General features: G+C 40.9%; 1 protein-coding gene across 1 annotated transcript; it reads left to right on the plus strand.

The window, feature by feature from the left end:
- Positions 1 to 5,151: 5,151 nt before the first annotated feature.
- Positions 5,152 to 21,062, plus strand: LOC102083206 (desmoglein-2). The gene is made up of 15 exons (XM_019346415.2): positions 5,152 to 5,268; positions 8,365 to 8,493; positions 9,393 to 9,548; positions 11,136 to 11,277; positions 11,679 to 11,842; positions 12,610 to 12,744; positions 13,192 to 13,377; positions 16,020 to 16,146; positions 16,282 to 16,510; positions 16,593 to 16,735; positions 16,838 to 17,059; positions 17,338 to 17,580; positions 17,971 to 18,104; positions 18,235 to 18,534; positions 18,778 to 21,062. The coding sequence occupies exons 1-15, from the start codon at positions 5,224 to 5,226 to the stop codon at positions 19,786 to 19,788; spliced, it is 3,366 nt and encodes a 1,121-aa protein (XP_019201960.1). The 5' UTR covers positions 5,152 to 5,223; the 3' UTR covers positions 19,789 to 21,062.
- Positions 21,063 to 23,020: the final 1,958 nt, after the last annotated feature.

Below are 23,020 nucleotides of genomic sequence, written 5' to 3' on the forward strand. Positions count from 1 at the left end.
AATTATGATTTATGTTCTGGTTATTTAGTGATATTGTTTTGATTATTGTTATTATTCAGGTTTAGTTCAGTGTCAAATCTGTCTCTCTCTGTCAAGTCCATGTCTTAGTAAAGTGTGTCTTGTTTCCTTTTTTACTTTGAAGGTTCATGTTCATGTCTGATGTCAATGTGTTCAGTTTTACTTCTCCCCTGTCTCTTTAGCCTAATTTCTCCTAGCTGTGTCTCCCTCCGGTTTCCCATTCCCTGATTACTCCCCTGTGTACATAAGCCCTATGTTTTCCTTTGCTCTCTGTCGCGTCGTACCCTCAATCTGCTGTGTTTTTTGTCTCATGCTCCGGTTCCGTTTTTCTTTTCCAGTGTTTTAGTCCTTAGTTCCTCTGTTCAGAGTTTTGCTTGTTTTTTGGTGAGTTTAATTGATCAAGAGGTTTTTTTCCCCAGCAATAAAGATGCGCTTTAAGTTTTACTTCCGTGTCCGAGTTCTGCATTTTGGGTCCACCACTCCTGCCTGCCTGCCACACAGCCCACCATGACACATAGTATGGACAGTCCCTATCTTTAAAGTGTCAGGGTACCTGGATCACTGAACCAGTGTTTTCTGTTTACACTATTTTGAGTCTATTTTATTCATTATTATGTTCTGTGTGTCTTCTACTCCCTAGAGTAGCTGCTCCTCATCGAGGAATGTGGTGGTTGTCTGTGAGGAAAAAAGAATGGTGATTGAGATTGTGATTAAGGTTTACCAGGAAGGAAAACTAATGCAAATGTGTGTGTGAAATCTAGGAATAAAAGTGGTGCAAATAAGTGTTTGTAAGGTAATGATTACTCACCTTTCTTGCCTGTGTCCTCTTCAAGGTGTTTGGGCAAATGTTTCCCCAGGGGTCCAGACACCATTTAAAGGTTCCGGGAGAGACCATTGGTAAAGAGTGTGGTGAATCTTTTTGTGCTTAGGTTTTTGGGTTTGTATAATATTGGGTTTGGTGTAAAATTAAAGTGTGATATATTTATTATTATAAAAATGTGAAATGTATTTATGTGTTTATTTATTCTAATTGCTATATTGTATACTGTGGTGGAAGGTTGGGATTTAAGAATTTACTTGAGAGTGGAAGAATGGGTTAGTCTGTGACAGCGGAACATATTGTAGCGGGCCAGGCCTGTTCGGGGTTTTGTTCTGACAGTTATGTTCTGTTGCCATGGTTACAGGTGACGCTCTCTCTGCAACTGTGTGTTTCCGGGTGAGAGAGCGCCATTTTTGTGTTGTTGTTGTTGCCACGCCGAGCAGTTTGCTAGCGGCAGTGTGCTCGCCTGTCGAATGCCAATAAACGGCTGTGCTCCCAAGAAACCTTTGTCTCCTCCGTGTCTGAGCTCGCCACATTGGTGTCAGAAGTGGGATAGCTCGCCCTCGCCGGAATGGAGAGAGACACTCAGAGGCTGGAGCAAGCCGTCGAGGAGAGCATTCGCTGCTTGGGAAGTGGGCGATTGAAGAGAGAGCAAGCGAGCGGCCATGTAAGTCCCCCAAGGGGTCCCGACGGCGCGAGCACACCTTGGCAGCGGCCCGTCGCGACCGACGCTGGGACAGTGCTTCATGGGCTGCCTCTGTCGACCGACACGCCGGGCCCCCAACAGCGAGCAGTGATGCCTGCAACGCCCGCTAAGGTACCGAAATACAACGGGCTAACCCCGCTAGAGCCCTACCTCTCACAAGTACGGCTAGCCGCGAGGCATAATGGCTGGAGCGACGAAGAGGCTGCTACACACCTAGCGCTAGCATTGGAAGGAGATGCACTGCAGGTACTCCTTGACCTAGCCCCGTCAGAGCAGCATGAGCTCCAGGCCCTCACTATAGCACTCGAGAGGCGATTTGGGCAGCAGCACTCCACTGATCAGAGCAGGGAGCAGCTGACCAACTGGAGCCGTAGGCCGGGGGAGAGCCTGGGCAGCTTTGCAGTGGATGTGTTGCTGTATGCTCATCGTGGCTACCCAGAGTTCCCAGCAGCAGCCCGTGAGGAGCTTAGCCTGCATGCATTCCTGTGAGGACTTTTCCCAGAGCGACTACGCCAACACGTCCGCCTGGCCATGCCTCAGACTCTCCGTGAGGCGCTCCTTGAAGCTGAAAGGGCCAAACTCGTGCTCACCTCGCGACCTGACCAGCAGTTGCGCCCCACAAACTACCCTCAAATCAGAGCTGCAGACTGCGACAGTGAGGGGGAGGTCGCGGGGATATGCCAGCCGCAGCCCTCGGTGCCCTGGAGACATCCCCGTCGACCGACCGACCGCTGCTACCGGTGCGATGAGCCTGGCCACGTGGCGCGCAACTGCCTGGCGCCCGGGGGAGCGGTACAGCGAGGGGACCACCGCTCCAGCTTCCTGCCCCCCTCCAAGAACGATGCACGGTGGCGGGCCTAGTCGGGCACCTCAAGGGACTCTACCTGAGCTGCTGTGTTGAGGACCAGCCCTGCCAGGCCCTGGTGGACACGGGGTCGACCATTTCCCTAATACGACCTGGTGTGTTTCCTGGAACATCCGGGCCGCTTGTGATGGGTTGGCCGCCCACCGACACCCAGCTGATGACAGTGACGGGGGAGAGAACTGACATGCGGGGGAAGAAACCGTTGCGGATCCGAGTGAAGGATTTGGAGCTGGTGCACGACTTCTGGCTTGCTGACATCCAAGATCAGTGCATCATCGGCCTTGATCTGCTGACCCGCTGGGGGGCCTGCGTTGACACCGCGAAGCTGGCTATCACTCTTGGTACAGAGACTCTGGCCCTCCAGTGCGGTCAAAAGCAGGGAACCAGAGACTGCAGGCAGACGCGGCTGGTTCAGCACACCATCGACACCGGCTTTGCTCAACCCATCTGTCTGCGCCCACGCCAGCTGCCCCTCGCGAAACGGCAGGGAGAGCGGGCCCAGGAGGCACGGGGCGTGGCTACTGCTCGGGCCACAGCCGGCGGAGGGGGATGGCTCTGGTTGACCATGCAGCAGCTGAAGCAGGAGCAGGAGGCTGATGCGACGTAGGTTCAGGTGGGGGCCTGGCTGGAGGCAGCACGACGCCCAGGCTGGACAGGGGTGTCGGGATAGGGGCCCGAAGTGAAGGCCTACTACTCCCAGTACAACAATCTGGAGACCCACGACGGCCTCCTGTACCGGAGATGGCAGGCCCCTGAACAGGGCAAGGATCTCCCGCAGCTGTTGGTGCCTCGGTCGCTGCGGTCGCAGGTGCTCGAGCTTGTCCACGGCTCGGTGGGGGCCAGCCACTATGGGAATGCTAAAACTCTCCGCCGTCTCAGGGGACAGTTCTACTGGCCTGGTTGTCAACGGGATGTGGAACTTCATGTGCACTGCTGTGACACCTGTACGGCACGGAAGGGCCCCACTCAACGCCCCACTGCCCCCCTGCAGCAGCATTGGGTGGGGGCCCTGATGGAGAGATTGGGAGGAGACGTCCTAGGGCCTTTCCCCGTCCCCGAGGCAGGGAACCGGCGCGTGTCAGTGGCCAGGGACTGCTACAGGAGGCTGAGGGAGCGGCCACGAGTGGTTCATGACTACACCCGCCAGGCCCAGGTCAGCGCCGGAGTACGACAGAAAAGAGCCTGCGACACCAGGTGCCGAGGGGGAGCTTTCGTGCCTGGCGACAAGGTTTGGGTGTACTGCTACCGGTTCGCAAGAGAGGGGTGTCCCCCAGGCTGTGCGGTCACTGGCGAGGGCTGGCCAAAGTCGTGGGGCGGCTAACAGAAGTGGTGTACCGGATCCGCATGCCGGGCCTAGGGCGCATGGCGGTGTTGCACCAGGACAGGCTCTCACCGTACTGCCCGCCCGCTCCAGCAGCCGCCGGGGCAGGGGATGCTGGTGGCACCCCAGGTTCTCATCCAAGTGACTCTTCCCCTGCTGGTCGAGATCAGCCTGCACGCCGAAGGAAGACACATGGACATTTGCAGGACTTTGTGTTGGGTAATGGGGTTGTCGGGGACGACTGACCCCTTAGGTGGGGGCTATGTAGCGGGCCAGGGCTGTTCAGGGTTTTGTTCTGACAGTTATGTTCTGTTGCCATGGTTACAGGTGACGCTCTCTCTGCAACTGTGTGTTTCCAGGTGAGAGAGCGCCATTTTTGTGTTGTTGTTGTTGCCGCGCCGAGCAGTTTGCTAGCGGCAGTGTGCTCGCCTGTCGAATGCCAATTTTTCTCCCAAGAAACCTCTGTCTCCTCCGTGTCTGAGCTCGCCACAATATTTAAGGCTGCCAGTTGTCATTAGAGAGGGTGGATTTGTGCTGTGAAGAAGCTCGACGACTTAATTGTTGTAAGGAGAGCTGTATAGGAAATAAATACTTTTTGTTCCACTACACTTGCCTCGGTCGATCTCACTGTCTTTCCAGCCGCTAAGGGCCGCCCTGTTACAGGGCCGATGGTGCGATATGGCAGCCTCGCTTCTGTCAGCTGTGGCTACAACAGTGAGTGAATGAATAGTGGAATTGTAAAGTGCTTTTGATCCCTTGAAAAGTGCTATATAAATGCAATCCATTATTAGTTCAGTTAGCTTGTGCTCTTGAGTTTCAGGATTTTTTTAGTTTACGTCTCCCAGTTAAGTCACTCTTGTCTTTATGTTTGTTTGTCTCACCCTTTTTGTCTGTGTCTCCCTCCCTTCAGTGTCGCAATCTCCTTCTCAAACTTCACCTGCTCCAGAGCAGGTGAAGTTTCAGATCAGCACTCAGCAGGTGCAGAATTACATCTATTGATCTCTGACAACTGACCAATCTCTTTGGAAAAAAGTGCCATCATTGCTGAAAGACCCCTGAAAACCTATGATAGTAATATGTTATGAAGGTGTCGACTATATCAGTCTGTTAACTTACACATAGGCCAAAAATAGTAGCTCTTTTCTGTTCTTGACCAAAGCACACAAACATTTGAAAAGGCTTTTAATACTAAACTACTGTCGAACATTTTTATTATTAATAATTTTATTATTTATTACAGACATTTATACAGCTACAAAGTTTTATCTGCCCTTGTAAAATTAGTCGCTCTGCTGGCACAACACTTATTTATGGCTGGGGGGGTTGTCTTTGTCTACTTGAGATCGGGAGAGGAAGAAAGAGTCCCTCCTCCTTGATAAGCTCTGTGATAAGCCACCTCATCTCATTTCAGCTGTCACATTCAGAAAGCATAGCCTCCAGAACTCTGTCGGTTCACTTGATCGGATAACATTCGTTTGGAGTTTTCCCCGATCATGACTCGGGCTTCTTTTCCCGTGTTTGTGTTGCTGGTGTTTGCGGTGAGTTCAGTGCTTTTTTTTTTTTAATTTAAAAAGTAAAGAAGAAGAAAACAAAAAAGAAAAAGATATTTCACCACTTAACCAAACTGGTTTTGAAATGTCTTTGTTTATTTTCTGTTATCTGAATTCTGGAAGATGTTTCAGCTAATGAGCTGTTGCTATTATATAGAAACACGACATCATTTTCTCATCCAACTCACTGATAGTAGTTATAACTAAGTGTAACTGAAAATGTTTAGCTGTCATTGCATACTTGGCTGTGCATCTTCTATTTAGAATTGTGAAGGCACTCCCTTCTCTGGAAGCTTGAAGTATTCCATGTGAAAATTTTTCTAGATGGAGCGATTGGGTGTGTTTCTCCTGTGATGCCAATAATTTACCAGCTAGAAAGCTGTTTACCTACTTATGTTAGATTAACTGGTGATTCTAATTTCAAAAAATTAGATTCGAAAATGTAAAGGTTGTGCCATTTACATTAAGGTTACTTTCAGCTGCTTTCCATTTAGATTAATGAGAGGTATGACATACAGGGGTGTATGCGATGAAGTGTGCTGGTGTTGTTTCTATTATTTACTGCCATTGGTCAGTTGTGATGCTGATCCTGGACCAGTACTATAATAACGATATCATTTTTAAAAACTATCACTAATAAACCAACATTAATAACATACAATGCAATGATGAGCCTGAACTAGCATTATTTTCATATTACAGGAACAACACAAACATGAGGATATCAGATACACTTGGAATGTTTTTTTTTCTAGTTCTGGTTTCATTATCTTTTCGATGTCTGTTCCTGTTTCCTTGTCTGTCTCTCTGTTTAACCATTTAACATTAGTTTAATGTTTAGAATTTAATTACACTCATATTGTTAATTGTGTAGTTTGTGTGAGCGTGAATGAATAATGGCATTGTAAAGCGCTTTGGGTGCCTTGAAAAGCGCTATATAAATCCAATCCATTATTATTATTATTATTATTATTATTATATCAGAGGCAATACAAGTGATACACCTTTAGTGGTAAATGTATAGAAACGCTGAAGTTAGTAATCCTGACTAATCGATTGTACACAGTATTGGAGGACATAAGTATTGGAAGCCAAACTCAGTCACCACAGCTTGATGTTGATAAAATACAGTATTTAGGCTACAGCTCACAAACCTGTACAATCATCATCATGGTGGCAGTGACTTCGCTCTCTCTCTCTCTCTCTCTCTCTCTCTCTCTCTCTCCCTCGCTTTCTGTAAGTCAAATAAAAATTAAAACTTTTTCACTGATCATTGAAACATCTTTTTATAAGCACATTAAGCTTAAGGTGCTGACTCAAAATGACGATCCTTACATTCTTTAGCAATTAAATGTAACAAAAAGTAATTCATCATCAACATATGTCACAAGGTATGGGGTTGATTTTCCCTATAGTTATCAATGGGGTTTCAGCAAAAGTAGCGATTTTTAAAAACATTTATTTATGTATTTATTTATTTATTTTTCAGTTAGAGACATCAGGAAATTTAGAAAGGAACATGACCCAATGCCCCTTTTATTTAATCTGCGAATATGAACCAGTGATAATTATTGTGAATTATTCTGTGTATGAGTAGCCAAAAACTTTAGAATGTTTTAATAATGTAACTTTTTAAAGCCACAAAAACAAGCAAGGACAGATTCCGTAATCCAAGACTGTATTTTCAATTGATGCATCATTCATATCAGGATCATTAAAACAGGGCAGAAGTCCTCTATATGTAGTTAACAAACAGTTTTTTTGTGCAAGGCTTTCTAACGTTTATCCTGACTAATAAAGAACGAATCCGTGTAAACGTGAGAAAAAAAAAACTATATCAATATAAAACTGGGTCCTAAGAATGCTGGCATATATATAATTACTATGTCCCCAACAAATTTGAGGCGCTAGAAAAGTGAAGGACAAAAAAAATGTGGCCAGCCTAAAAAACTATGTGCAGTACATGGACAGCATCTTAAAGTTATGTCTAAAGAAGTAGGAAAAACTCAAGAAAAACCTGACGCACGAGAGATGAATCTCACACTCCATTTGGTCTATCTATTGGTCAATGAAGCCTTTTCAGAAATGGCCCTAGTGGAAGGGTGGCTGTTAACAAGTCATTCTTAAAATAGTGAAACAGCGAGAAAAGGTTGAGGTATTCTAAGTTACACAAGGAATTAAGTAAATATCAATGCTAACAGGTCTCATGTAATGATGGATCCACATTTGAAAATTCTGTCTTAAATAGTTGTACGTACAGAGGAGGTCAGGACAGAAGTAGAACAGTGAGTGTCTAAAGCCATGGTTAAAATTGATGGAATTATGAAAACAGAAGAGAAGTAAAGCCAGGACCATCTGATTGGCAGTGGCTTTATTTTTCTGTGTGACAGAAAATACCAATACACTGTCAGTACAGTAACATGATACATGGACAGAAAAACTTACAGTGAATGATGAAATAATTACCAGAAAACTCAACTTTTTTTGGAAAATGGAGAGTTTATTGAACCATCTGAAGATGGTGAAACCTGAAACATGAGACAAGATGAACTGATGATCCGATGAGGGACATAGAGAAACTCGCACAATAAAGACACAGCAGGATGATCAGGGAAGTGGAGGCAACTGTGGAATGAAGAACCAATCAGGCTTAACCAGACAAAATAAAACAGGAAACACAACAAAGCGACAGAGAGCGAGGGAGGCGTGACGAGCTGGGTGGAACATACGAGAAAGAGACAACTGGGACACAAAACGGAAGAGACTAAATGAACAAGAAAGTAAGAACCAGAAAATCATATAAGGAAGCACCAGCAAACTAGAATCACAGATCACTACAATAAAAGAAAAGAAGGTCAAAAATGCCCAAAACATAAACACTGGGTCACAGACACAGGACCATGACAGTTATGTTCAGTTAACTCCTTTGAAACATATTGGTGGCCTCAAATTTTTGTTTTTAAATATTTCTTCCATGATCTCCCATGTAAGGATATTTAACACCATTTAGCACCATTTAATTGTATGTAGATTTTCAGTTAAGTAAGACTTCATGCTGACATAATAACATCTGTTGTGTTATAGCTCCAAGCTCTTGCTGTAGAGAGTCACAACTCTGGATACAGTTTGGTAAGAAAAAGAAGAGAATGGGTTTTTCCTCCAAAGCTTCTTATGGAAAATGTAGATTACACCAAAGAGAAGAAGATTGCTAAGGTAAGTCACTGATACTTAATTTTACTTTTATTCTGTCTGCTGACTTTTATTTCCTTATTGTATTATTTATTTTAGTTTAGTTAGTTACTGTTCTTACTGTCTTGGAGCACCTGTGGAGCACTAATTTCCTTTATGTATTGAAATATTTTGATTCTGATGATTAGCATGCTGTTTAAAAATGGTTTATTATTTGACAATTTAACACCACCAGCTGTAAGAATAAGACTAATTTAGTTTCATATATAATAAGAATTAATGTTAAAAACAAATTATTTAATAAAATAAATAACTTTAATTATAGTTGTTGCTGCTAAAAGAAGCACAACCAGTTATTAGATTTAGCTTCAGGGGTGGCTGTGGCTCAGGTGGTAGAGCGGATCAGCTACTGATTGGAAGGATGGTGGTTCGATCCTTGGCTTCCCTAGTCTGCATGCCAAATATCCTTGGGCAAGATACTAACCCCAGATACTAACCGCCCTCTGACGAACACATCGTTCGTCAGAGTTTGAATGTGTGTGGATGTTTATTAGTTTGCACTTCAGTTTAGAAGTGCTTGTATGAGTGGCGGTGAATGAGGCATGTTGTATACAGCACTTTGAGGACTCCGGGAGAGTAGAAAAGCGCTATATAAGCGCTTTTCTACTTTTCTACATTTACCAGAGGACAATCACTTTTTTCACACAGGGACATTTAGGTTTGGATTTTTTACCCCCTTAATAATAAACACCATTTAGAAACTGCATTTTGTGTTTACATGCGTTATCTGTGTTTAATATTTAAATTTGTTTGACAGAAATAATCATTTGATAGACCTGGTGACACTAGATTGAATTACTAGTGCTCTTGCTTTTTTGGTGCATATGTGGTGAAATAATGAAGTCGTCCACCTTGTGTTTCAGATTCGATCCGATTATCAAGTTGGCTCAAATCTTCGTTACTCCCTGGAAGGTGTTGGGGCAAACCAATATCCTTTCCATGTCTTTGTGGTTGACGCCAATACTGGTGATGTTCGTGTCACTAAATTGCTTGACAGGGAAGTGATCGATACTTACAACGTGAGTAAGATTAAACAGCTGTCTAGACTATAAAAAGCATTAAGCAATACATTCATACAGTGCTTTATTCTACATAGTTTAAGAATTATCTACAGCTGTGGTGGACGTTTACAAATACTCATCATCAGAATGAATGTCATGGTAATTTTGGGTCATTTCTTTGAACTCTTCTTTTTATGTACTTATGTGTTACATGTATTTTTGACTTTTGCTGCCATGATGCCAGGTATCTCTTGGAAATTAGATTTTTATTTAACCAGGTAAAAACAGACTAATAATTTTCCAAATGATTGTATGGCATTTCGGCTGTGCAATCATGGTGAGCATGGTGGTGGTAGCACCATGTTCTGGAACTATTTGCTCCCAGTGCTGCTGATACATTGAATGGAATAATAAAGAAGAAAAACTAACTTCAAATTCTTCATTTTCACTTCAAATCATCATTAAGAATGAAGCTTGGGCACAACTGGGTCTTCCAAAAGGCCACTGATTTCTGAAAAATCTGTGGACTGTGCTTAAAAGCCTGTATATATAATTTGGACCAGTTCAAAGAAATAATTAAAAATTCCAAACTACCTTGGCATTCATGCCTATGATGAATGTATGTAAACATGTGACCACAGCTGTTGACCATATCTCTACGTTCACACTGCAGGCAAAAGCGCATCAAATCCGATTTTTTTGACCCTATCCGACCCATATCCGATCATGGTATGACAGTGTGAACGGCACAAATCCGATATTTTCAAATCCGATCTGGGTCACTTTCGTATGTGGTACTGAATCCGATACATATCCGATGTTTTAGAAAGCGACTGCTGTTTGAACGGTCATGTCGCATTAAATCCGTCTTTTACGTCACTGACACAAGACAGACGCCAATTATCAGCGCCGGAGAAGACATCGCGAACGCTTCCTGGCCATCCAGCGTAGATTTTAGTGAAACTGTTGGGAAGACAACGTTGGAGAAACGTGAACATGTTATTTGTACTGTATAATCTGCAGATTTTGACAGAAATCTGCAACTATCCTTTGAAACACCGCTCCTCTCTAAAACAGCAATAAGGATAATTATTAGGTTATTTACATTATTATGTAAATAACAAAATAACTTAAAGCAAAAATTGGGAAACGTAAAGTCCGAAGTCTTTATATTAAGGCCATCAGTCAAACAATATTGTTTGCTCTGGGTCTAAACAGAGCGAGTTGTGTGTGACATCTTCTTTTGCGCATGCAGGCCGCTTTGAGGGTTCACACTAGAGTGTGTTTGCTGTTGCATGTTAAAGGTTACAGGATACCATTTTCAGTCATAGTTGTGTAAAGAAAGATGAAGTGATGGCATTTTATAGAAAAGAAGAAAGACCAACTTTACCATGATAATATAATGTTCTATAAAGATATTTTTTCCGTTGCTCACTGTAATATATAGTATTTGCTCTGATACAAAATTGGTTTCACTAACCTTTGTCACCTAAACTTGTAAAATACACCTTTACTGGTGGTAAATGCAAACTGCAAGTTGTTGTAGTTTATGTCAAGTTAAATAACGAACAACAATGGTTACATTTTTATCTACTACTCTTTCAGTTGTCTGGTGTTGCTGTGTACAATAATGGCACAATTGCAGAACACAAAACTGACTTACGAATCAAGGTTGTAGATGTGAATGATAACTCTCCAGTATTTCCAGATGTTGATCCTGCTGTAGTGGATGAGCTCAGTCCTACAGGTCAGTGGTGTGAATCTCATTCAAATTTGTAATAGTAGTGAGCGGTGTAAAACTAAATGATTGAATTATAAATTAAACAAAGGATTTTGATTTTGTAATAGTGTTTGTGTAAAAGTGATCAAATTGCTAAACTCTTTCCAATGAGCTGCTGGAGGTTACAGACAGCCTGCGTTCTGTAGTTCATGTTATTTCATTATTATTATTTTTATACATTTATTTATTGTCTAATCTTGTAAATAACAATTTTCTGTAAACATTTGTCCATTATGTAAATAGCATAATAACCTACTTAGACTGAGAATACAATGGCACACAACAGTTAGGAGCTCTTCTTGACAAGTTTGTATCATTGTTTTAAAACCAGAGCAAGACACTGTGACTTTTTTCGTTTAATGGTACAGGTACCTTCGTTACCACAGTCACTGCATTTGATGCTGATGAACCAGGAAATGAAAATTCTCAGATTGCTTATAGCATCATAGCTCAGAATCCAGCGGATGAAATGTTCTACATAGACAGAAAAAATGGATCCATCTTTGTTAAAAGGCCTGTTCTGGACAGAGAGGTATGAACTATACTAACAGTGTTCAGTTTAGACTGTATGTTTGGCTATGTGATTCAAGAAAGTTCTTTAATAACACGGGATAGTGGTGAGATATTAATCGTAAGGACATTTTAAATAGAGAGAAAAAAAAGAACCTTCCTATTTATCAGAAAAAAAACATATTGATGATACACTGGAGCATATAGAGATCAGTGGCAGCTGAAGGGGCAGGTGGAACAGTAAACCACAGCCCTCAATACAATTGAGCTTGTTTTTTATTTTGTTTTTCGATGACCTGTTGCATGCATTCCTCGGTCTCTGTGTCCTCAGAATGGGCCTTTAGAGCCATTATTATTATTGAACGAGCTTACTGGGGTAAACAAACAAACATCCAAGCACAAATATTCAGGATACAGTGAAGTCCATGTTACCCTATTTAACAAATCTTTTAACTTTTTGACCATTTCATCAACAATATTCTCTATTGTGCTTGTGTTAATGAAATTGCAATCATTTTAGAAAAGTAATTACAAGATAACACTGATTATTTTCCTTTGGTTGCACAGGAAAATTGCCAACAACATCCTCTTTGTTAGCTAAACTCTATTTTTTATACTTATTTTCTTTCTTTATTTATTTTTTTTTATACAGTTTGAAAATATACCATTCAGTTAGATCCTATGACAAAAATGATGAAACATATTGATAACATCCCAATTCTCTGTTCTAACTGCATTATTGTACTAACTTATTTTTTCAATGACTATTTTGATGTCTTTTAATTTCAGACATGTAGTAAGTACATTCTGACGATACAAGGTCAAGATCTAAATGGAGATCCAGAGGGAAACACTGGAACTACCACTATTATCATAAATATCCTTGATGTGAATGATAATTCTCCCACATTGGAAAAAGAGCAGGTACCTTTCTTCCTTACATTCCTCTATATTAACATATCTAGTAGGGGAAATACTTATTTCGCCCCCTGCTGAATTTGTGAGTTTCCTATCTTAGAAAGAACTGAAAAGTATCTATTTTTTATGGTGGTTTCATTTTAATTTTTGTTAACGTTGTAACAAAAATCCAGAAAAAAAGAACATTACTTAGAATTATGAATTGATTTGCATGTCAGTGAGTGAAATAACTGTTTTATTGGCTGAGATCAAAAAGTTATTTCAAATGGCACTGAAAACAAGTAATGTGCAGGATAGGACTGACAGAACAGACTGACAGAGGCTCAACATGAGTGAGGACGTGACCAAGAACAGAGTGATGCAGACAGTATATACACAGGAGGAGATTAGTGTAGAGTGAAGACACATGCACACAGCTGAACTCTAATTTCATGTTATGTGTTTCACTTACAGTATGAAGGAAGCATTGAGGGGAACACACAAGGTGTGGAGGTAATGAGAATCAAAGCAGAGGACATGGATCTAAAAGGCACAGACAACTGGGAAGCTGTGTTTGACATTGTCAAAGGCAATGAGGCTGGGTATTTCAGCATTAAAACAGACCCCAACACCAATGAAGGCATCTTAATGCTTGACAAGGTACAGTCTTTTTAATTGGGAAGAAATTATGTGCTGTTACTCTGCTTTTTTACTATCTGGCAAGTGCAAAGTCAAACTTTGTGGCAACTGGCCCTCTTATGAATGAGGTAAGGATCAGAACCTTGATCACTGCCTGATGATGATTGTTTCCTATGGTTGACTATGCTGCCATTCACAAGAGTGCTATTCACATATATGAAGATTTGTTTTACTTTGCGTGTGTGTGTGTGGGGGGGGGGGGGGGGGGGGGGATGGATGGATGGATGGATGGATGGATGGATGTTTTACTTTGTTTTAAATGAACCTGTGGCCATTAGACTAAATTAAAAGTGAACCTGCAGGGAGATGCCAGCTAATTTAATTTTAAAGAAAGAAACACTGTTACAACCTTGATTATACATATGATTAAACATAAAAAAAAACTAAATCAAATAACAAAGAGACAAATGCACTGGTCCTTTAGTAATTTAGTTAGGAAACGAAAGTGAAGTGCTATTAAAATACCACTCACCCCAACTCACCCTGACTACCCCTAGGGGCACACTGGCTGCCACCAGGAAGCCCTAAAGAAGACAGAGGAACCAGGGTTAAAATTATTAGCAGAATATTTTAAATAGGCACCAAAAAAAACTTTTTTTAGTTTTTAATTGTTTTTTAAAAATTCAATTTACAATTTAGAAATACAATTAAACATTATAGTCAATAATCAGTGCTTGACAAAGAAAAAAAAATACCCACATTTCCCCACACTGAAGGCAGCTACAGGTTAGTGTTCCTGATGAAGTGCTTCAACATTGATCTTTAAGAAAAGTGCCCTGTGTGTCTCACTACACTGATTAACTGATTAAGTTTCAGTTAATCAGCTTTAGGGACTCATCTAGTCGATATTGCATTTATTGCACATGCATAACTTGGAGGGCTATGTGGAACAAAGCCCCTTCACTGAACAAGACAAAAGCCTTGTGTTTCCTAAGCACCACCTACTAATATATCCACTATTCTCAATACTGCTGCTTCTCTTAGGGGAATATGAGCTCTTGTTGACTACATAAAGAAAATGATTCAATAATTTAAGTAACATAAAACCCTTTATTGAGAAACACAGAAAACACTTCCCAAAATCAATCTCTGCAACAGGACTGTGCAACAATTATAAAAGTTGAGTCAGTCACAGTCATTGATTAGAATTTTAATGCTTAATGATTAAAATGAACCATTGTTGTGTTCTGCTCTATCAAATTTGGAAAAATGAGGAGATTTAAGTGGCTTTAGTATATGATTAGTTATTCAATTTTTAAAATTTAAACTGCATATAAGAAAACAACATTTTGCTTTGAATTTTGCAAATCCTAATCTGGCTAGTAGATGGGGACCAGTGCTGGGGTCACAACTCTAAAAAGAAATTATGTATTACACATTACTGTTACCTTTTTTAAAAGTAATGCAGCATGTTACTTCGTAACCCAACCTGTTACATTACTTGCGTTACTCTGTAACATATACTGAAATGTATTTCCGTGCAATTACCTAATAATTATGTTATATAAACCTACTAATAAAAAACAGAACTATCTGAGCTGATAATATAAACCAGAGGCTAGAGTGCCACACATTGACACAAATATGTATCCTAATGAGGACACATACTTTGCTTCTTTTGTTGTCACATATGAACACAAAAATGACAACAAATTGCAAAGCTGAATGTCACCCCAATGAGACATTAAAGTGAATGCCACAGTGATTCTACTTTAGAAACATAAACATGTAATAATCACTGCTTTTGTTACCTGCTGAAGATCAACCTGACCTGGGGTCAGCATATGTTATGCTTTAACATCACTCAGGATTCTTTGTTAGCTTTGTTTTAGTATACTGTCTGTGGAGATGCTTGCAAAAAGAAAACGTTGTATTAGGAGTGTAATGTAGTTGTTTCTGTCCTAGATGCAGTTTGTACATTACTATTGTGCTATTATTGTTTCAGGCAATAAAAATAAGAGTAATGTCCAAAGTTCCATAAATACACAGGAAGCAAAAGATATTTTCTGTAATGCAAGCAACAGCATCATTGTAGCTGTATGTAAATTATTGAATTTAGTAAAATAACACATTTCATTACTTTGTTACAGAGTTACTTAATGTCATTACAATAATCTGTTACTTTGGAACGCATTACACCCTACAATGAGAACTTAGACTGAAAGTATTCCAAAATTTGATAAGTGTCTCTTATCTATAAAGCTCGGAGTCATTAATTTTTGCCTTCCAATATTTTAAGCTGTCACTGACTTGTTTATTCAGCTTGCATCAAGTCCCTGTAGTACTACCCTGTAGTACTTGGCTGGAAGACAAAACTATTACCACTGTATGAGGTTTACTGGCCATTGCTATATGACTACTGCCCATTACTTTAACTACTTTTTTCAGTACATTCATAACACATAGCACAGGAGCATAACTTTGCAGGTTAGTTTATATAAAATCCATAATACCTTTTGTTTTATAATAAGCAAAAATGTATCAACAATAGCAACACTCCAATTATAAATGCATATAAAACACTGTACTGTTTCTTATGTGTCATCAATCATTTTAATTATTTTTTGAGCTAAAAGATATGTTCTTGTATCTGTCATTTACAGGCTGTGGATTATGAGGATGTAAAGAACCTTGAACTAGGCTTAGCCGTCAGGAACAAGAATCCATTAGTTGGAAGTGGAGGCGGTGCAGCAAGTGCAGCATTTGGAACAAGTGGTGGAGGCAGTGGTGGTAGTGGTGGAGGCGGTGGTGGTGGTAGTGGTGGAGGCGGTGGTGGTGGTGGTGGTAGTGGTGGTGGAGGTGGAGGTGGTGGTGGAGGCGGTAGTGGTGGTGGAGGTGGAGGCGGTGGTGGTGGTAGTGGTGGAGGTGGTGGTGGAGGCGGTGGTACCAGTGGAGCAAGTGGCGGAAGCGGTGGAAGATTTAAAACTTATCCTATCAAAATCAATGTGAAGAACCAGCCTGAGGGGCCACGTTTCAATCCTAAAGTCAAAGCTATTCCCGTCTCAGGAGGGGGGGGATCCTTTAACATTAAAAATGTTATTGCAAGCTACCCTGCAATGGATGGGGATACTGGACAACCAGCTAAGGCAGTCAAGTCAGTCCACATACACATGTGTCAGCTTCTCTTTCTGTGCACAATAATAGTGATGCTAATAACTGGTCTATTTCTGCTGTAGATATGCCAAAGGCTCAGACCCTGACAACTGGCTAACTATTGACCCAGAGACAGCTGAGATCAAACTGAACAAGATGCCTGACAGGGAATCTCCATACCTGGTCAATGGGACATATACTGCCAAAATACTCTGCATTTCAGATGGTACAGCATGAATGTTGAACTCTCTTGAGAAATATCAAAGCAAAAAAAAAAAAGAAAGAAAATACTGGATTATATATGTTTGTTTCTGGTTTTACACCACAGACATGCCTGGCAAAACAGCCACTGGTACGATAGCCATCCAAGTGGAAGATTCTAATGACCACTGCCCCACCCTGACCAGCAACTTCCAGACTCTGTGCACCACAGCAAATGCTGTAATTGTGAATGCTAATGATAAAGACGCATATCCTAATGGCCCCCCTTTTCAGTTTGAGATCATCCCAGAAAACACAAAAGGGAAATGGAACATGGAGCATCTAAATGGTGAGATGATGATTTCCGATTTTTGTTTGGTTTTTTTTTTTTGGGGGGGGGGGTTATATATAGTAGTTAAATAAAGAAAACAGTGACAAAAGAGAGAAAAGGTCAATACACCAAAGTTTTGTTGTTGTTGTTGTTTGCTTTGTTTGTTTTGTTTTGCAAATTTTAAAATTTCATTTTGAGATAAAAATATGGATTACAATCTGTCATATACACTCTAAGAGTAAATCTATGAGTAATGCATATACATATTTATTTCACATTTTTCTGGTTTCTGACAGACACTGCAGCTATCTTGCGGTCTCAGGAGGCTTTTTGGCCTGGTGTTTATGAAGTGGAATTTGTGGTGAAGGATCAGCAGGGACACGCCTGCCCTGAACCTCAGAGAATGACGGTCCAAGTTTGCACCTGCGAGGATGGAGTTGTGTGTGGAAAGCGAGGCAGCAATGTTCGTGCTAGCAAAACAACATCATTAGGACCTGCGGCCATTGGGCCAATACTAGCGGGCCTACTACTGCTCTTAAGTAAGCATTATGTGATTATTTTATTTTTGAATTTTGATCAGATAAAAAAGGACAATGACATAAATATACTGATACCCGAACCATACCAAAATGTAACTCTCTTACCTAAAAACTTAAATAAATCTTTATAGGTAGGTACTGACTACTTTATCGGTAGACTTGGTCAGCTTTTAATTATATAAATTTATAATCAGCCAATCACATCACAACACCATCTATGGGGAATCTATGGAGAATAAAGGCAAGTTAGCAAAAGAGGCATAAACTGGTACTAGCAGGGTTTACCTAATGAACCCCGTGTCTCTCCCAATAGGAAATACATAGCCAAAAGTAATTACAGACCAAACTATTCTACACTTGCTACCAATAACTACCAATTCTTTTTTACAGTCATTCCTCTGCTATTGTTCTTCTGCCTATGTGGATCAGCTAAACCGTTTCCAGACCTCTTTAGTGACATGCCTGACTGTGAGACCAAGTCACACCTTATTAACTACCACACCGAAGGGCCGGGAGAAAATACGGTGAGACTGCAACTACCTTAAGTGCTGAAAACCAGAATAATCTCGGCATCGATGATGATGTCTTTGTGAAAGCTCCATCAAAGTGATTTTTAAACTGTTCACTGTTCTAACAATTGTATGACTTTTATAGGAAGTGCCTCTACTGAATTCACTCCAAGAAGTGGATAGGAATCCCCTCCTTGTGATTACTGGCACAGTTAAAAATGTAGCAGCACCAGCAGGAAGTTTTTTGGATTACGAGGCATCTGTCACTAACATTAATGGGATGAAATGGGGCACCTATCAAGATGGTTTTTCAACTGACTACGGACAAGAAATGAGGGGTTTCACTGATTTCCATTCTGAGTTTGAGACCAGAGAATCAAGTCAAGGTGGACTTTTTGATAGCATGGCCCTGCCACATTACTTCCTGGCACAGTATTACTCTCAGGTGAGAAATTAGCTGACAACTGTGAAACTCTCAGCAGCCAATTAAATGGAAAGTTTTAACACTAAACATGATATGTAGTAGCTTTACTTATGATGTTATGTGAACACATGTGTTAATGTTGCAACTAATAATGTTTATGTGGATATTATTCACTTTTTATTGGCTGTCATTGTCGTCAATAAATATGTCTTTCGTTATTTTGAAAATGTACTGATTTTTTTTTTTTTTTTTTTTTAAATACAGAAGACAGCCAGTGGAGATGACAACCTTGGCGTGAAGGACGGTTTGTTGGTGTATGATTATGAGGGCCAAGGGTCCTCTGCTGGCTCAGTAGGCTGCAGCAGCATTTTGGAGTCAGACAATGACCTTCAGTTTCTCGATGACCTCGGACCAAATTTCAAGACTCTCGCAGAGGTGTGCAGAGGCAAGACAATGTCTTGTGATGACAAACAAGTGCTACCCCCTACCCCTAATGCCTACATCAATATTCAAACCTCAGTATCAAGTTCGATGAGTGCACAAAAGCTCTCCCCTCCACCCAAACTGGAGCCTGCCATCTCCAAAGTGGAGCAGAGTGTGGTCATGAAGACAACTGAGCATTCTGAAATTGTAAAGGAAAGTACAGCCAAGGTGAAGGAAGAGATGAACACAGTGAAAGCAGGGTTGGCAAATCAAGGCCAGATGCTCCTAATGCAGCAGCAGCAGCCTGTGTACTACACCACCACTCCTGTGTTGCAGCCAATACATTATGTAGTCCAGCCACAGGTCCACAACACTGTGCTGCTGGCTGAGGCGCCAACCACCAACCTTCAAGGCATGGTGCTGGTTAACAACCCACAGACTGGACCTGCCCAAGGAGTATTCGTTCAAGGGCAGACACTAATGTCCAGTGGACAAGCCCAGGGCCCTGGAATGGTGCTGGTGGAGAATGGTGACACCCATAGTTGGAGTGATGGCCTGATCCAAGCTGGGAGCTTGTCTGGGTCCCAGACCATGATGGTTGTCAAAGGCAAGGCCCCTTCAGGGTCAATGAAAGTGCTAAAGGGGAGCCAGGGTCTTCTTGTTCAGGGAAGTACTCTACTGTCAGAAGGGGTCTCAGGATCTAAGAAAGTGCTGACAGTTGGCATGCCAACTATCAGCAACAAGCAGCTGGTTCAAGAGGGAGGTCTTTCAAAGAAGAGTGAGGTCTTTGGCTCTGAAAAGGTCATCTACAGCAGGAGCAGCCAATCTACTGCCTTAAAGGCAAATCAGTAGAGCATTCACTATAGTGACCCACCTACTGGTTTTAAAAGTGACAAGAGAAAATCATTAAATGGCAGATGAATTCCTGGACAACTGATGGCCTTTTTTAGTTTCAAAATAGTATATTAATCTTGTGCTTTCAGTATTTTCATGGGAAGCCTGTAAGAGCAAATGGTGGTGGTGAAGGGTGGTGGCGCGTGTGCGTGTGTGTGGAGGGAAATGCAGCTTGTGCAGCTTTTCCTGGTTGAAATATAATCATTTCACAGGTTAAAGGATACCCTTATTTCATTTTAGTAGATGTTGCACCTTGAAATGTTGCTACTATCAAGCAAAACTGGTCAGTTGCACTTAGACCTGTGGGAATAATCAAACCATTCAGTAATCCATAATCTCCTTTGGATGGTGCATTTATGTCATCGAAGAGACTACTTTCATATTACTCATCACATCATAAAGCTGATAAATCAGAATGTGGTTTTGATTTGGAATGAACTTTGCCTCTAAGAAGACAAGTGGACCCAAACCATGACAACAAAATACTCCCTACAATATCAGGAAATCATCTTATCATGTAACTATCAACTTTACCTGATCTTCTCTGTTCTCAAGTTAACAGTGCATTATGTGTGTGGGTATAATTGATATCAACTGTTATATTCTCATGTTATATTTTAGGTCATCACTGCTCTCATTGTCTTGTTTTATTTTCATACAATCTGTGCATTTTTACACTAATGAAAGAAAAACATTAAAATCTTTTAGCTCAATGAATTTGATTGTTATTGCTCAGCCTAGACTGATGGGTACTGCAGCATGGACAACCCAATTTTGTGAACACAATAACTCAAGAATGACGTGATGTAGCATTTAGAAGTTCATACCATAGGTGCGTCTACTAAATGTTACTTACAATTTTCAAATTGATACCATAGGCATAACTACTAACAGTGAACTTGAATAATTTGGTGACCTTGACCTATCAAAGGTCAAATAGACCTTTGACAGATACAATCATGTGTGGTCATATATACCATCATGCCAATGCAGGCAACAAGACACTGTGATTAAGAGAGCTTTCAAACATTCATGTAAGGCTTAATAAAATAGGTTTGCTTCTGGTGATATAGGTATTTCCGGGCTGACCCCCCAGTCAGAGAATTATTTTTAAATTTTGGGGGTTTTATATTACATTGATAAGGATTTGTGTCTGCGTTGATATATAATATCTGGGGTGTTATGTGATTGTGAAGAATATTTTTGCCAATAAAAACATATAAAATTCTAAATTATGACCAGTGTTGTAGAGCCTATACTTTACAGGGAATTGTGCCACCTTTCTGCTGGAAGTGGTGAAGGGGCTCCTGTCCTGCTGCTTTCCAGCGTCATCCAGCTCACCACAGCTGGCCAGCTTGGGGTTTACATTTAAACTGAAATTTTTGATTCAGTGTAAACCGTTTATTGGGTTAGAACACACTGATTATTTTACATTGTCTAAGTTTTCACTCTAAGACTGAAAGAAAACCCTCTGCATTCAAAGGAGCCAGCTGATCACCAGGTGACAAACAGGTGGCTTGATTACCACAGGTATGCATGGGAAGAAGGTGGAGTAAAAGTAAAGTGTGGTTAACTAATGTGCACACACACACACACAAACACACACATACACAGGAGGACTGGTGGGCTATGAAGGAACCCCCTTCTCCTAACGGGAACATGCTGGCAACCAACCATGTTTATCAACAGTTTCACTAACATCTACACAGGAAGCGTTCGCAATGTCTTCTCCGGCGCTGATAATTGGCGTCTGTCTTGTGTCAGTGACATAAAAGACGGATTTAATGCGACTTGACCGTTCACACAGCAGTCGCTTTCTAAAACATCGGATATGTATCGGATTCAGTACCACATACGAAAGTGACCCAGATCGGATTTGAAAATATCGGATTTGTGCCGTTCACACTGTCATACCATGATCGGATATGAGTCGCATAGGGTCAAAAAAAATCAGATTTGATGCGCTTTCACCTGCAGTGTGAACGTAGCCATAGTTATGTTGATATCCCAGTCTCAATAAACATATTCCTCAATGCCTCCGCTTGCTTGTGATGTTCCTACGAATTGACCAGTAGCCATCGGGATGCTGTTAGAAGCACTGCATTTAAAAAAATAAAATGTTAAACAAAAAAAACCAAAAAAGCACTATGTTTTTTGTGGGGTTGTCTCGGGATGCATCACGGTGCCTTGCCTGGGGTTAGTTTCTGTTCTTGGGATGAAGGTTGTGCTTGCTCCCTTACCTTCTCAAGGTTGGCTTGGTTAACCTACTTGTGCGAGCTTTTCACATGGACTTAAGGGTTTCTGAGATTTTTCCTTTAGAAATGTCCCACATATTTTATCTCATTCCACTACAAGACACTTGTTTTTAATCTAAAAAAAAAAACAGTCATATTCAAAGTAATCTCAATTTTGACTCTTTAGGCACTTTCTCCCAACTTTTCCTGACATGATGATGTACTTGCCATCTGCTGGAATAATGCAGCACAACAAGAAAAACAAAAATAGAAACTGGACTTCACATTAACCGTGGACTATTGTTTGACGCACACAAAAACAAAGAACTAAAAAAAAAAAAGCTAAACACAATTTTTCAAATATTTTAGTTGATTTTAATTCATTTTGGGAACGCTCAATACAGTTTCAGTAAGTTTTCCTTTTTTCACAAACCCTTTTTTGTATTTATTTGAGTTAACGAAAGTGTTTATTTAGTTCTAGTTATTTTGTTGTTTTTCATTAATGATAATAACCTTACTAGTCAAAACTTGAATCCTACAGTGCCACCTTGCCAGGTTAAAGACATATTAAAGCTTAAGCCCCCTCCCCAGAACAAACCATTCAAGCATCAATCAACTAACATTAATCAATATTTTTATCTATTATCATGACAAAGATATTCTATTTACTACTTCTAATGATTTTATACAAATATAGAAGTTAGTTCACAATGATAAAAATACCAAACAAAAGACTGACAAACTCCCCTCTGGTTTTTAACTACTTGGTAAGCTTTCAATTCCACCTTAATATAAAACGATTTGGAATTTGCCACTTTGTTTGACGCTCTGTATCTCCAAGACAGTGGCAACATGGAGCAGAGCAGCCTTCCAACATTCCAGTAGTGATGGCAATGTTGGAAGCGTTGAAGCTTTCCATCCAATTGGTTTGGGAAAAATGTTCATTTCTCAATGAA

The sequence above is a fragment of the Oreochromis niloticus genome, linkage group LG17 (assembly GCF_001858045.2).
Source record: "Oreochromis niloticus isolate F11D_XX linkage group LG17, O_niloticus_UMD_NMBU, whole genome shotgun sequence".
Lineage (NCBI taxonomy): Eukaryota > Metazoa > Chordata > Actinopteri > Cichliformes > Cichlidae > Oreochromis > Oreochromis niloticus.